Source organism: Protopterus annectens, chromosome 2.part1 (assembly GCF_019279795.1).
Source record: "Protopterus annectens isolate FY-2018-M chromosome 2.part1, PAN1.0, whole genome shotgun sequence".
Lineage (NCBI taxonomy): Eukaryota > Metazoa > Chordata > Ceratodontiformes > Protopteridae > Protopterus > Protopterus annectens.
In genome coordinates, this window is record NC_056729.1 from 42,959,605 (window position 1) to 42,972,772 (window position 13,168).

The 13,168-nt window shown below is 41.6% G+C and overlaps 1 protein-coding gene across 4 annotated transcripts in view; it reads left to right on the top strand.

The window, feature by feature from the left end:
- Positions 1–13,168, top strand: part of PEX5 (peroxisomal biogenesis factor 5) — a 672,311-nt gene that overhangs the window by 273,149 nt on the left and 385,994 nt on the right. Inside the window, exon 8 of one of the 4 annotated variants that reach the window (XM_044062012.1) lies at positions 12,987–13,151. The exons of 2 other annotated variants lie outside the window; for them this stretch is intronic. In XM_044062012.1, the coding sequence (XP_043917947.1) occupies positions 12,987–13,151 (165 nt within the window). The remainder of the gene's footprint in view (positions 1–12,986; positions 13,152–13,168) is intronic. One more of the 4 variants, XM_044062007.1, reaches the window with a different exon arrangement.

Consider the following 13,168-nt stretch of genomic DNA (forward strand, 5'->3'; position numbering starts at 1 on the left):
TTAAAAAGTTCCTAGAATAACAAGTTTTGCATTAGCAGGCATTTTCTGAAGGATATGAAGTGAAATCCTCAAATGTGTGTCATAATGTAGTGACTTTAGTCTTTTAACAATTTGCCAGAAAACCACAAATTTAATGAGGAATAGGTCACTGAAGATTTCAGAGGTCTTTCTGAAAGGAACTTTCCCATTGAAGCCCCTTATAAGAGACCCAATTCCTCCATGGGTCATCACCATTATTTTGTAGGTCTTAACGTGAACTCTTTTCAAACCAACTGCAAAGTGGATTTAAAATATCTTTCCAGAAGAATTCTGTGCCTGTTGGCCGTTAGTTAAGAGAGGAGGATTTCATAATTGCAACCTTTGTCCTGCAAATCTCCATATATGGTCTTCCATTAGGTTAATATCTGAGTACAAAACCTACTTTCCTTCCAAAGGTGGCATCCCAGATGAGCCTTAATCAGAGTATCAATCTGCCAGTATTCCTCCCAAAGTTTTAAAGAAGAGTATACTTACATTTACTAGACATTCATAGACAACTCAGATTTTATTTACCCAGGGCTAAGGACCTTAGAAAATCTGATCAGTTGTTTGTGGCTTTCTCCAAAGCGAAAGTGGGCAAAAGAGTATCAAAGGTCATTCTTTATGTGGCTTTCTTGTTGTATAATCTTTGTGTATGAAAAGATGGGTATAACATTAAAAACAATGAAGCGCGTTCTACAATGGTGATAACTACCTCTACTGCCTACATGTGCAGAGCTCCTACTGACGAGATTTGTGGTGCAGCAGCTTGATCGACTGTTCACATGTTTGGATCTCGCTGTAAGCTGGATGTGCTGTCCAGATCCCGTACATCCTTTATCTCCACCATTCTCAGGAATATCCTTCCTTGATCCCACCCTTTTTTGGTACTTGGGAATCTGTCCCAAAGGTTGAATTGGAAGAAAAAACATTGGATATGAAAGTAATGTACTTAACATAATGCTAGATTCATGTTTTCTTGCTTTTGTCCTGTTCAGCATCCTTCCCTCCCTCTCTTCCTCAGTCCCCCTTCCGAAATTGTCACTTAGTGCAGCTTTTCATTGGATGGACCTCACCAGGGACCTTGTGCTTGAACAGTCTTTGGTTCCTGTTTCTCATCTCTTAGTCCCTTCTTAGTCCATCTTCTAGACTAGCTTGTTTACGTTGATCATAAATTGATTTTATGGTTTTGAGCAGGCATACTTGATTGAGGTATTTTGGAAGAATGGAGGGAATTATAGGTAAAGATGAATCAGAGTCCTTTATTCACAGCTTCCTAAAAGTGCCAAGGTAAGTTCTGTTCAGATATGATAGACGACAGTGATCTAGCATTATGGTAAATACATAGCTTTCCTTTATTTTCCTTTATCTTTCTACCTTGGCACTGTACACAAGACAGACAACTTTGCATATGCATTTGACAGAGAATACACTGAGCACTTGAAGGTAATGTGGTTAAATTGTAATACTTTTACCACCTTTGCGTTGTTTATGCATTCCCCTGTAGCTTATTAGAAACCCTGAATCTGAGAGTTTGTTCACAAAACACATTGTATAGTCAGTAAAGGGTTGCAGCTTGTATGCTGTGATCAGTGAGCTTGTGTTAGTGATTGAATATGCAGTGCCAGAATATGGATATATGACATGTTACAAGCTGCTAAGGCATAGTTGGCATTCTTATTACATTCTGTAATTTTAGCACAACTGTTGCATACCTTCATATCAGGGCTTGGTGTATGTAATCTCACCCTTCCAATCAAAAGTCTTAGCAGGATTGCCTGAAAACTTCCCTTTTTAGGCAAAATGCATGCATTTATGACTAAATTCATGGTGCTTTCTTTGTTATGCTTTCATCTTTTGTAGTTTCATCTGAGATTTTCATGTTTTTCTAGTTATTGGGATATTTCTTGTTTTACCTTTGCATTCTACCTGATCTGACTTCAGAGGTCCTCTTCAGTAGTTAATTTTTGGGTTTCAAATGTTCTATCCCCAGCTTAGCATAGCACTCATGTTTTGTTCAAATGGAATCTCTAGCCCTTGTATTCAAAGTGCTTTTCTGTCTGCCACTCAGTTTGGATCTATGTCCTGAAATAAATAATTGAAAAGTTCTTTCCTTGTTGTCAAAAATCTCTGGGAAAATATTGTGTAATAACTTCTTCAGTCAGCTTTCATGTAGCCATTTGAAGCTTTTTTTTATACTGATGCTGTAGTCAAGGTAGAAGGTTTGGATATTTTCTCTTACAATTGTTAGTTCCTTCCTCATAACCCACCCAGAGCAGACGTCTTAAAATAGGCCCATATTCCCCTATGCATTGGAGCCATGGAAGATTTTCCTTTTTAGAGATTGGCAAGGGGTTCTATTCTTGCTTTCTCTTTTTTCTGAAGAGCCTGAATGTTGCCATTGTTCTGGACATCCCCTACGTCAGTTAATGCTTTTCTGTGAATTAGCTTCCTGATCGTGATAGAAGGGTTTGTAATTTTGTTACCACAGGGCATCTGGATGGTGTCACTAGATGTGATGGATACCTTCTGCCATATCATTTTCTTGGATTTTCACAGGTTTCTTGGCTAGGCTTAATTTGCTGTACAGAGTGCTACTGTTTGGTCTCTACTGTAGACCCATGCTGTTATCAAGATACTAGGCGATGTGGAAAAATATTTCAGGAGCTTTAGGTATTCCTTTATCTTATTCATTGGATGCTGGTAGTCACATCAAGAGACTTTCTAATAATGTCCCTTATTTGGGTCCTTTTGTGATCTGTAGACTGTGGAAGTCCCCATAAACTGGAAGAATTTTTTTCTAGTTCTGATTGAAAGGATTGATTTTATAAGTAGAGATGAAAAATCTTCATTGGTGTTCATTCCTTCCCTTATCCTGTGTGCTACAAATCTTAGCTTTGGAGATGTAGTTGAAGATGCAGCAGAGGGGGTCCAACCTTGGACATGCCTGCTCACCTTGTCCGATGTTGCCGCATTTCTGTTTGTAACCTGAGGAATAAGATTGTTGTAATGGAAAGTAAGATGTCAGTGGCTTAAAACCATCATTAACTCATGGGCCTGCTGCTATAATTAGATCTCTGTCATTAAGCTCTGTAGTGGTGGATGATCCTCAGCTGTCACAGTGCGGGGATCCCTTCATGCACTGAGCTAGTCAGATTATCTGTGGAATTCTTTGATCCTGGGTTGGGAAATCCACCTGGGTTCTTACCGTATGCAGGGAAAATGATACCTTTAGGACAAGGGGGCTTCACATAAACCAGCTGATGAGAAGAGTAGTTATTTTTAACCTCAGTGCTTTAGAAGGGGTGTTGAGACCACAGCCTGTCTTACTGTGATTGCCAACAAGTCTATTTTGTGATATATTGACAGACAGGGTGACACACACTGTAGAGAGGCACTGTGGTTTGGAAGTAAGCTATAGACCAAGGCATCACTTTTGCAGTATTTCTTATCCCAGAAGAAGAGAATGCACTGGCAGTCTGGCTGGCATGGTGCTATCCCTTTACTGGAGTTGAGGTTAAGTGAATCTCTCTAGAGATCAGGATTGGGACACTCCAACAGTAAGCCTGTTTGACATGTATGTGAACACATTTCTCTCCTTGGTGGACAACACTTCCCTCCCAAGGCAAGAGACACTACAATACTTCTTGCATGCTTCTGCAAAAAAGGATGAAAGTTCATCGTTTTTTCCTCTGTGGTGGACAACAGTGGTAGTATCCAAATCTCCTAGTGTCCTGAGAGTACAGGAAATTGTCTCATTACATACAAGGCAGCACCCTTCATTAGGGCACATCTGTCATCACCTCAGAAAATGTCTGCTTGAGCCTCTGCTCGGATGGAATCTAGATTAAAACTTCCAGTCTTGTTCTAAGAGAAATAGGCTGTCCTTTTAGGTGGAGCAATATCCTGTACTGCCACAGCTTGATTAATATGTGGTGATCCTCACATGTTTTGTTTTTAATCTCCACCACCCTTATTGCAAAGCTGTTGAGGCACAAGATTGGTGTTTTCTTTAATTTTATTCCCTTCATTTACTAATGAACCAAGACCCAGTAGGCACAACTGCACTTTTTTAAAGGTTGCTGAGGGGCAGTAATCTTGATAAGTGATGTACCCTATAAACATAGCTTCCTTCATTCCTAGCTCCCTTTGAAACCAATGACAAGATGGTGGATTTACCCTTTACTTTAAGAAAATGCATATGTTATACTGGTTTTATTATCTAACCTTATAAATTATGTCATCATCATCTTTTGGCTGTTCCCGTTAGGGGTCGCCACAGTGGATCATCTGTTTCCATTTCTTCCTGTCCTCTGCATCTTGCTCTGTCACACCAACCACCTGCATGTCCTCTCTCACCACATCCATAAACCCTATCTTAGGCCTTCCTCTTTTCCTGTTACCTGGTAGCTTCATCCTTAGCATCTTTTTCCCAATATACTCAACATCCTTTAACTCTGCCACATCCAGCTCTAACTCCTGCCTTTTTGTCAATGCCACTGTCTCTAACCCATATAACATAGCTGGTCTCACTACCCTCTTGTAGACTTTCCCTTTCACTCTTACTGGTACTCGTCTGTCACAAATCACTCCTGACACTCTTCTCCACAAACTCCATCCTGCCTGTACTCTCTTCTTCACCTCTCTTCTACACTCACCATTACTCTGAACTATTGATCCCAAGTATTTAAACTCATCCACCTTCGCCACCTCTACTCCTTGCATCCTCACCATTCCTCTGTCCTCCCTCTCATTCACACACATATATTCTGTCTTAGTTCTACTGACCTTCATTCCTCTTCTCTCTAGAGCATATATCCATCTCTCCAGGGTCTCCTCCACCTTTTCCCTACTCTCACTACAGATCACAATGTCCTCTGCAAACATCATAGTCCATGGGGACTCCTGTCTGATCTCATCTGTCAACCTGTCCAGCAGCATTGCAAATAAGAAAGGGCTTAGAGCTGATCCTTGATGTAATCCCACCTCCACTTTAAATGCATCCGTCACTCCTACCGCAGGCCTCACCGCTGTCACACTACCCTCGTACATATCCTGTACCACTCTTACATACTTCTCTGACACTCCCAACTTCCTCATACAATACCACAACTCCTCTCTAGGCACCCTGTCATATGCTTTTTCTAAGTCTACAAAAACACAATGCAACTCCTTCTGACCTTCTCTGTACTTCTCCATCAACACTCTCAGAGCAAACATTGCATTTGTAGTGTTCTTTCCCGGCATAAAACCATAGTGCTGATCACTAATAATCACATCCCTTCTTAACCTAGCTTCCACTACTCTTTCCCATAACTTCATGCTGTGACTGATCAATTTAATCCTTATAAACTATGTAATTGTAGATTTTGGCTGGGTTCCTAGAGTGCTGTGTGCGAGCACAGAGCTAAATTTCAGGTAGGTGATGTTAATTTCAGTTGGCTGATTATCTCCCAAAAATATTCATCGACTAGCCTAAACCTATTTGGATTACCTCATCTCTTTTCCTCCCCCATATGTTATAACTATCCCAAAAAGGTGGCTCAATTCTTGACTGGATATTGTTTTCCGATTCTACTAAGTATGTTTCCAGTGGCATCCTCTCTGATTCCGTCAGTGATCATCTCCCTGTTTATGCAAACAGACTCTCTACCCATCATATCACTTGCTTAGAACTTTATGTAACCTCATTAATTTTAACCCTGATAAATTTAACAGAATTCTAAGCTCCTTTAACTGGTCTGTCCTGGAAAATATTCCACTTGCTGAAGCTGTACACAAATTTAACTCATTTTTCCTGAAAACCCTCAATAGTCTGACTCCAACTAGAGAAAATATATTAAAGAGGAAATATTTTAAAGAATAATCATTTTCCTTGGCTATTCACTCAAAGCAGGCACCTGATGTATGAAAGAAACCGTATTAAAAGACAGATTATCGCAGACAAGAAAATCTACTTCAGTAGCTCCTTACTAATTCAGTCTTCCAACCCTAAAAAATTCTGGTCTTCTATTAATATGCTCCACCCTGGAACATTCACCACTCCTATTCCTATCCCAAATAACACTTCCTGCAAAATAGCTGCTCAGTTTAACACACATTTTATCGACGGCATTAAAGCTCTCACTAAAGATTTTCCACCAAATAATCTTGACATGCCCTCTCCTCAGACAGCAACCTAAAACCAATCCAAACCTCCTATATCAAATTTTTGCTTCTTAAACTGAAACCCTGTTCCTTCTCTATGAAAAAATTAATCACCCTCTTCCAAAAAGAGGAATCGCATCTGATAAAACCAGTTTATGATCCATCACCATATTATCCCCCTTGTCAAAATTTCTGGAGAAGTGTATTCAGAAGCAGTAACATCAACATATTCTTCAGGAAATGCTTCTGACCCCCACACAGCACGGTTTTAGACCTGCCCACCACCACAGCCTGAATAACTTTCATAGATGCTACTAACAAAGCCAGAGATGAAGGCGAACTTGCTTCCTCTGTATTCCTTGATCTGTCTCTCAAGCTTTTGATCTAGTCAGTCACCAAAACCTCCTCTACCAGCTGTCTTCATTTGGGCTGTCACAATCCACACTACTGTGGTTTAACAATTGATAGATACCAGTCTGTTAAATGGCTCTCTACTTTTGCTTCCTTTCTTTTTGTCAATACTGGTGTGCCACAGAGCTCCATTCTTGGCCTTCTACTATATTCACTAACAATTTATATCCTCACACAATATACTGATTCTACCTTAATATGCATTTCTGACAACCTAATACATCTACAGAGGATTACTCAAGAAGCCTTTAACTTTGTTGAAAGCTGGCTATAGGATAATATCCTGTCACTGTATCCCCCCAATAAAATCTGAATTACTTCTTTTTCCAAAATCCCATTTCCATTAAAAAAATTTCTTCCTTAAGTAATATCATGATTGAAGTTGCCACACAAACTACTTGGCATGACAATTAACAGCAGTCTTAAATTCGATTTTACACATTCACAGCAGCATCAAGAAAAACTATCAAACACTAGGTACCCTTCATAGAGTATAGAAATTCCGTACAGACTCTGCCGCTGTAACTCTAGCTACCACTTAGCTCTCACCCTTTCTCCCATATGGAGCCTCTGTCATGACCAACCTAATGCCCTAGCTTAGTTCTAAATTTGAACAGTGCTATAACAAAGTTGCCAGATTTGCTTACAACAGAACTCACTGTACCCACCACTAAAAACACTTAACTGGCTTGAGCTTCCTCACCACCTATCTTCTACTCGGATCACTTTAACCCATAAAGTCATCTATACCCCATCCACTTCCCCAGCAATTAGACACTTGCTCCAATACTGTCTTTCAGATCGTCCCCTTCTGTCAAATAAACAACTGCTTACCATCTGCAAACCACCAAGTGCTGCGGGGTTCAGTCTGTTTTCCAATAGTGTAGCTAGAACTTGGAATAAAATTCCTGCATCAGTCAGGTCTATAACACACCTTCATCTTTTCAAACGGTTACTAAAAGACTTCCTCTGTCTCCTGGCCTTGTCCCTTCACCTCATCTGGGACATAGCTCGCCTAACACCCTTCATCGCCTTTCTGTAACTCCCTTTAAAGCACTAAATCACTTAACCTACTTATCCCCTTCTAATACTTCACTTTATTGTACTTCCACTTCTAATTAGCACAACCAGATTACTATTCCATTACTACTCTGTCAACACTCAAACTTGTTTATCTCTTCTAATACCTCGCTGTGTTGTATTTCTTAAATTACCTGTCTTATACACCACTCTTGTATCTGTAAAGTCTCAGTACAATGCTTGTAAAATGTAATGTTTTTGAATATCAGTACAAATTTTATTATACTGACATGCTATGTATTCATCGAACCTGCATTATAATGTCTGTAATTGCCAATATTGATTGGAGCTTTTCTTCCCAGATCTCTGCTGAAAAACCACCCCTGTCCCCAGTTGGACTTTCCCGGTAAACAAATGTCAATCAGTTAACAAATAAATAAATAAAGTGGCCCAAAGCTAATCAAACATACCAGGCAGTACATGGAATCGGAGCAAAAAGCTAAAGACCACACAGAAAAATAATAGTGCAGAATTAGAGTCGCACTGTGCTATGCTGCGATACTGTAATAGTGCAGAATTAGTCTCACTGCACTAGGCTGCGATACAGGAGGGCTAGCACTGCAGAAAGGCATGTGACTGATATCATAGCCAAGACTGACTTAACATAGCTGAGAAAATGCTTGCTGACACATGCAGTGCAGTGCCAAATAGCTGCAGCCTTACATTAATGCTGAGATACCTGTGTCTCTCCATAGTATAGTTCCAGATCTATTCACAATACAAATATGGTGGAAGGAAATGGGGGAGTTTGGAAAGCAAGAGAGGACAGTACAGCAAGCAGGGGAAACGCACAAGGTTAAATGTAAGTTATGAAATGTGGGGAGAAGATTCTTTTTTATATTTTAGCCCCTTTTCAGTCCTATGCAGTGGAAGGGTAGGTGGGTAAGGCAATTAGGGACGGCCATGATTGGGATAGATGGAGAAGGCAAGGTTACAGAGGCAGACAGATATGCATACAAAACAGACCTAGACAGGGGCAGTAGCTATGCAAAAGGTGGACAGGAAATCGAACAGGCACATACATACAAAGACATTGGCAAATGGCGACTGGGAGATTTGGACAAGGAGCAGAGAATGGGAAGGAAACATAACAGAGGGAAACACCTTGATGGGGATTAGGTAGGATCATGGTGCACTTGGATGCCAGGTTGACCCTCTGGTCAGCAAAGCAGACATGGTCATTGCTGATGCCATGGGCAGGTTGCACTCCCAGTGGCCCAAAGGCCAGTCATGAGACTGCACAAGCCCTGCCAGAAGGCACCATACAGTGCCAAGCTAGGCATTCAGTTGTTGGTTTACTTCTTCAGGCACCGGCCTCTGCAGCAAATCTCTTGAGACCAGAGGAGATCATATTGGTCCACTAACAAAATAGAAGACTTTAAACTCCCTAAGAAGTGGCCATGGGGAGTATCACTGACTCTTCCAGGTCACATCAAGCAGGTTAATCATCACCCTCTTATTGAGTGGCAGACTTGGTGGACGCTGGTCTCTCAGTGGCATATTTGTCAACCAACACAGCCTGAGGTGACCATGGGTTTATCCCATCCTCATCATCAACGAGACTTGTAGAAGGATGCCACAGATAAAATAATTAGTGCACATATCTGCTAAGAAAGCAAGTGCAGTTGTATAATGTAGTGGCACAAGTGCCATGCACATGAGAGGTACTCCTGCATTCTTCATCACCCAGCAGTACTCAGCTGTTGCTTCTCCACTGCTGGAAAACAAAGTAAGACCTGTTACATGTACAACAGGTGCAGTAGACTGGGGCACAGGAATAAAAAAAAAAAAGCGCTTACAACACATATCAAGCTTCCCTGCCTTGAACCTCTGCCTCCCACTAGCAAAGCTATTTAGTGTGCTATGATCTTGGGTCACTGTACCTGTCCTGGCAGTGGTCAGTGGAGTTTGTGATGGCAGTGGCATCACTCACAGTCCCATCCAGATCAGGCCAGGCATCTGGTTTGCATAGTGGGCCATTATGCTGGCTTATGAGGAACTCCCTAAAGTGCCTGAAAAGGAAAAAAGGAAAACCTTGCTCTTTTGACACACCTTTCTGAAGCACTACACTCCCCAGTACCTCAAGCAGTAATGGCTACATTAAAGTCTGCATGTGGTGCCAAATTATATTCTCTCAAGTTACAGATACATGTTTGGACATTGTGTTGTGCTGCATAGAAGACATTCACAGGGCCTCATGCCCTGGGTCTACACAGGTTACATGCAGGAACAAAGCAGTTATATGCTTCATTTACACCATGCCATTCTCAGCTAGCACCATGTGTGGCAGAACCTTGCATTGCGGTAGCATTCCAGATCAGTGCTGCTAAATAACTTCATTATTGTAACCTCCATGCCAAGTGGATGTTATTGGCACAGTATAGCATGTGGGTGCCATGTTGTAGAAGTTTGCCTAAGAGCAGACAGCTGTGGGATATACAACTTTCAGTACTTTTTCTGTAAACCTGGAGCTTTGGGCATTATCTGGCCAGTCACCCTCCTTCCAAATAACCATAGCAACACCAAAAACTCCTATCGTGGATGGCAGTAACTGTGTCTGTGTGTGTCTGTGTGTGTGTGTGTGTGTGTGTGTCTGTGTGTGTCTGTGTGTGTCTGTGTGTGTCTGTGTGTGTCTGTGTGTGTGTGTGTGTGTGTGTGTGTGTGTGTGTGTGTGTGTGTGTGTGTGAGACTCAGATACCAGTGCAGTGGCATGACACTCTAGTGTCCAGCTAGAGGTCGAGGAGTGGGGATCACTATAGATGTCAAATATGTAGGGAAGGCTATGCAGTAAGGAACATTGATGAAACCGGGACATACTGTAAGTATGACTGTGCTTTATTATTTGGAGAGGGAGGGAGGGACAGGACATGTGGAACACTAATGAGAGACCATATACAGGTGCATAAATGGATGTAGCAAAGCTGTGGCGAGGGGTGCAGTATGAAAATGTGGAGACTGTGTACAGCATTACCTGAGGCTGAGGCTGATTATAGTGTGTATAACAGGGGAAAGGCAAGGCTGTAGGTATATGTATATGAATCATTCAGTATACTATATATACCCACTGACTGAGAGTCAAGAGAATACCTGTACACCAGTGGGATACACATGTCGGAGGGAGAAGAGGGCTGGAAACATTTTGTACCCTGAAGGACAGCATGCTACAGCAGGTCCTCCCCACATATGGCATATGTCTGTTGGGCACAGGTTCCATGGAAAAGCCTTATTGGGACACTGGCAGGGAGTATTGCAGGATGTGAATGCTGTGTGCAACCATATCAGGTCTCTGCAGCAGGTACATTGAAAGGTTAATGATGTGAAACTACATGCAAAGGGAATGTCCTGTAATGGTCTACATATGCAATCCATGTATTCCATGCCGCTGAGATGATCCAGACATGTGGTGGCCAGTCACTCTTAGCTGTGACCACAAATCTCTACCACCTATGGTAATAGTTGTTGGTGCTAATGCTTCTCCTTAGCAATACTGGGTCATCTCACCAGTCTCCTGGTCATGTAGTTTTACCCCCTCCCTGCTATAGACAGCATCCAATCTCAACACACCTAGCTAACACCACTAGTCATGATGTGGTTGCTTGACCCCACTACTGGATAACGTAATGCCTGACTCCCCACAACCATCCAGGTTACATGATTGTAACCTTCCTCATGTTATAGCATTACAGTCACCTGTCAGTGTTACCCCCCCACACACACACACACACACACACACACACTGCCACCTGCGCAAATGAAAAGGCCCGTACCCTGCCTAACTTCTAGCATATCTGGATATGCTGTTGTCTGATGCACATCCTGGTCAGTCCATGCACTGCCTTACATATCCTGTGTATATGACAATGCGCACATTTTATTCTAGGTTGTTTGTGTCTTGGTCCACACATGGAAGCTGTCTACATTCTGCTGGTCTGTGACCTGGTAGTATGTCTGATATGGCCTGTACCTGCTCAGGTGGCACAGATGGCTATGGTATACAATGCCTCTGGTAGTGATTTCAATGTCAGACCTTAGCTGATGCTGTTCTGACACTGCTTCTGCTACTTCTTGAATTGCTGTTGTCATCTACAAGAATTCCATTGTACAGATTGTGTACCTGCTGCCACATAGCAAGCCTATTTTATACGTTTTTGAATTGGTCTGCCATGGTTTGCATACTCCATGTGGATCATCTGTATGGGTTCTTTTATTTAAATGTAATTATGCAGTCATTCGCAAGTTTTGCATTCCGTATTATTTTCCCCCTTGTGTGACTGCACTATCTCTGTCTAGCACCTATGCTGTCTGTATGGCCACTACCAGTCCTTGATTTGCATTACACAATACGTTACATCTGTGAATCTTGGCATTTGTCTTGCCATTTAATTAATCCTCTAAAAGCAGCTTGGAACTTCATTATATTTAATTTAAATGCTACCAGCACTGTGGCTCAGTGGAAAGCTTACTGCAGGACAGCTTCCAGGGTCTGGAGTTGTTGGCATAATGGTTAAGGTCTTTACTTCACAAGTACAATGTACAAAGTCTGAGTCTGACCTCTGATTATGGGGCTAGACTTGTAGTTGTTTGCAGACTCATAGCCTAGTATTAAACTATGAACCTGTAACTACTGGTCGCTGTCTGTGTGGAGTGCGCCTGCTCTCCCTGTGTGATGGTTTTCTCTGGATATTGGAGTTTCCTCCCACCCTACCAAAGATGTGCCAGTTGATTGGCTATATGTACTATGTTGTCCATATATTAATATTTATTAATGCCATTGTTGACCATTTATTGTCTGGGATTATAATGGAAAAGGGACTGTGAACCAGCCTGCTTACCTAGTTAGCAAATGATGAAGTGAATGATTTTTTTTTTAATCTTCCTCTAAATAAAATGAGTGCATAGGCAGTAACTCTGATTAGGATATGCAGCCCCATCTTAATGGTAAAAGGTCTTGTCTTAGGTTGAAGCACATTAGAGATGGCGATTTTATAATTTTCAGAAAGACATATTTTGTAATATTAATGTGGCCACATAAGCCCACTAGTCAAAGGTGCATCTTTCAGTGTGACCTAGGAGTACTGTCTGGCTAAGTGACTCGCTTGGGATTGCACTGTTTTCAAACTGAAATTGAGAAAGTCAAACCCAGTATGCAGGATGAAGCTTATCAGCAGTTCTTAACTTAATTCTCTCACCTGAACTGCTGATTAATAGTCCTTATATGGAAAATTAAACATTTAATGATGTTACTTAACTCCCTATTCCATGATTCATGAACAAAATTCCTTTTCCTAGTGCTAATGAAAGTTGTGTGTTTCTCTCTCTTTCATTGGCAGTTCATGAAGTTCATTAGGCAGATTGGCCAGGGAGAACTGAGCATACAGGAAAACAGTGTCCAGTTTCAGTCGATTCCACGTGATGAGGCAGAAATTTGGGCAGATGAGTTTGTGCAGGAGCAGCAGCAGCAAGAACATCTACAGCAGGTAGGACACTTACAATCTGTTTGTGGCCATTTGCC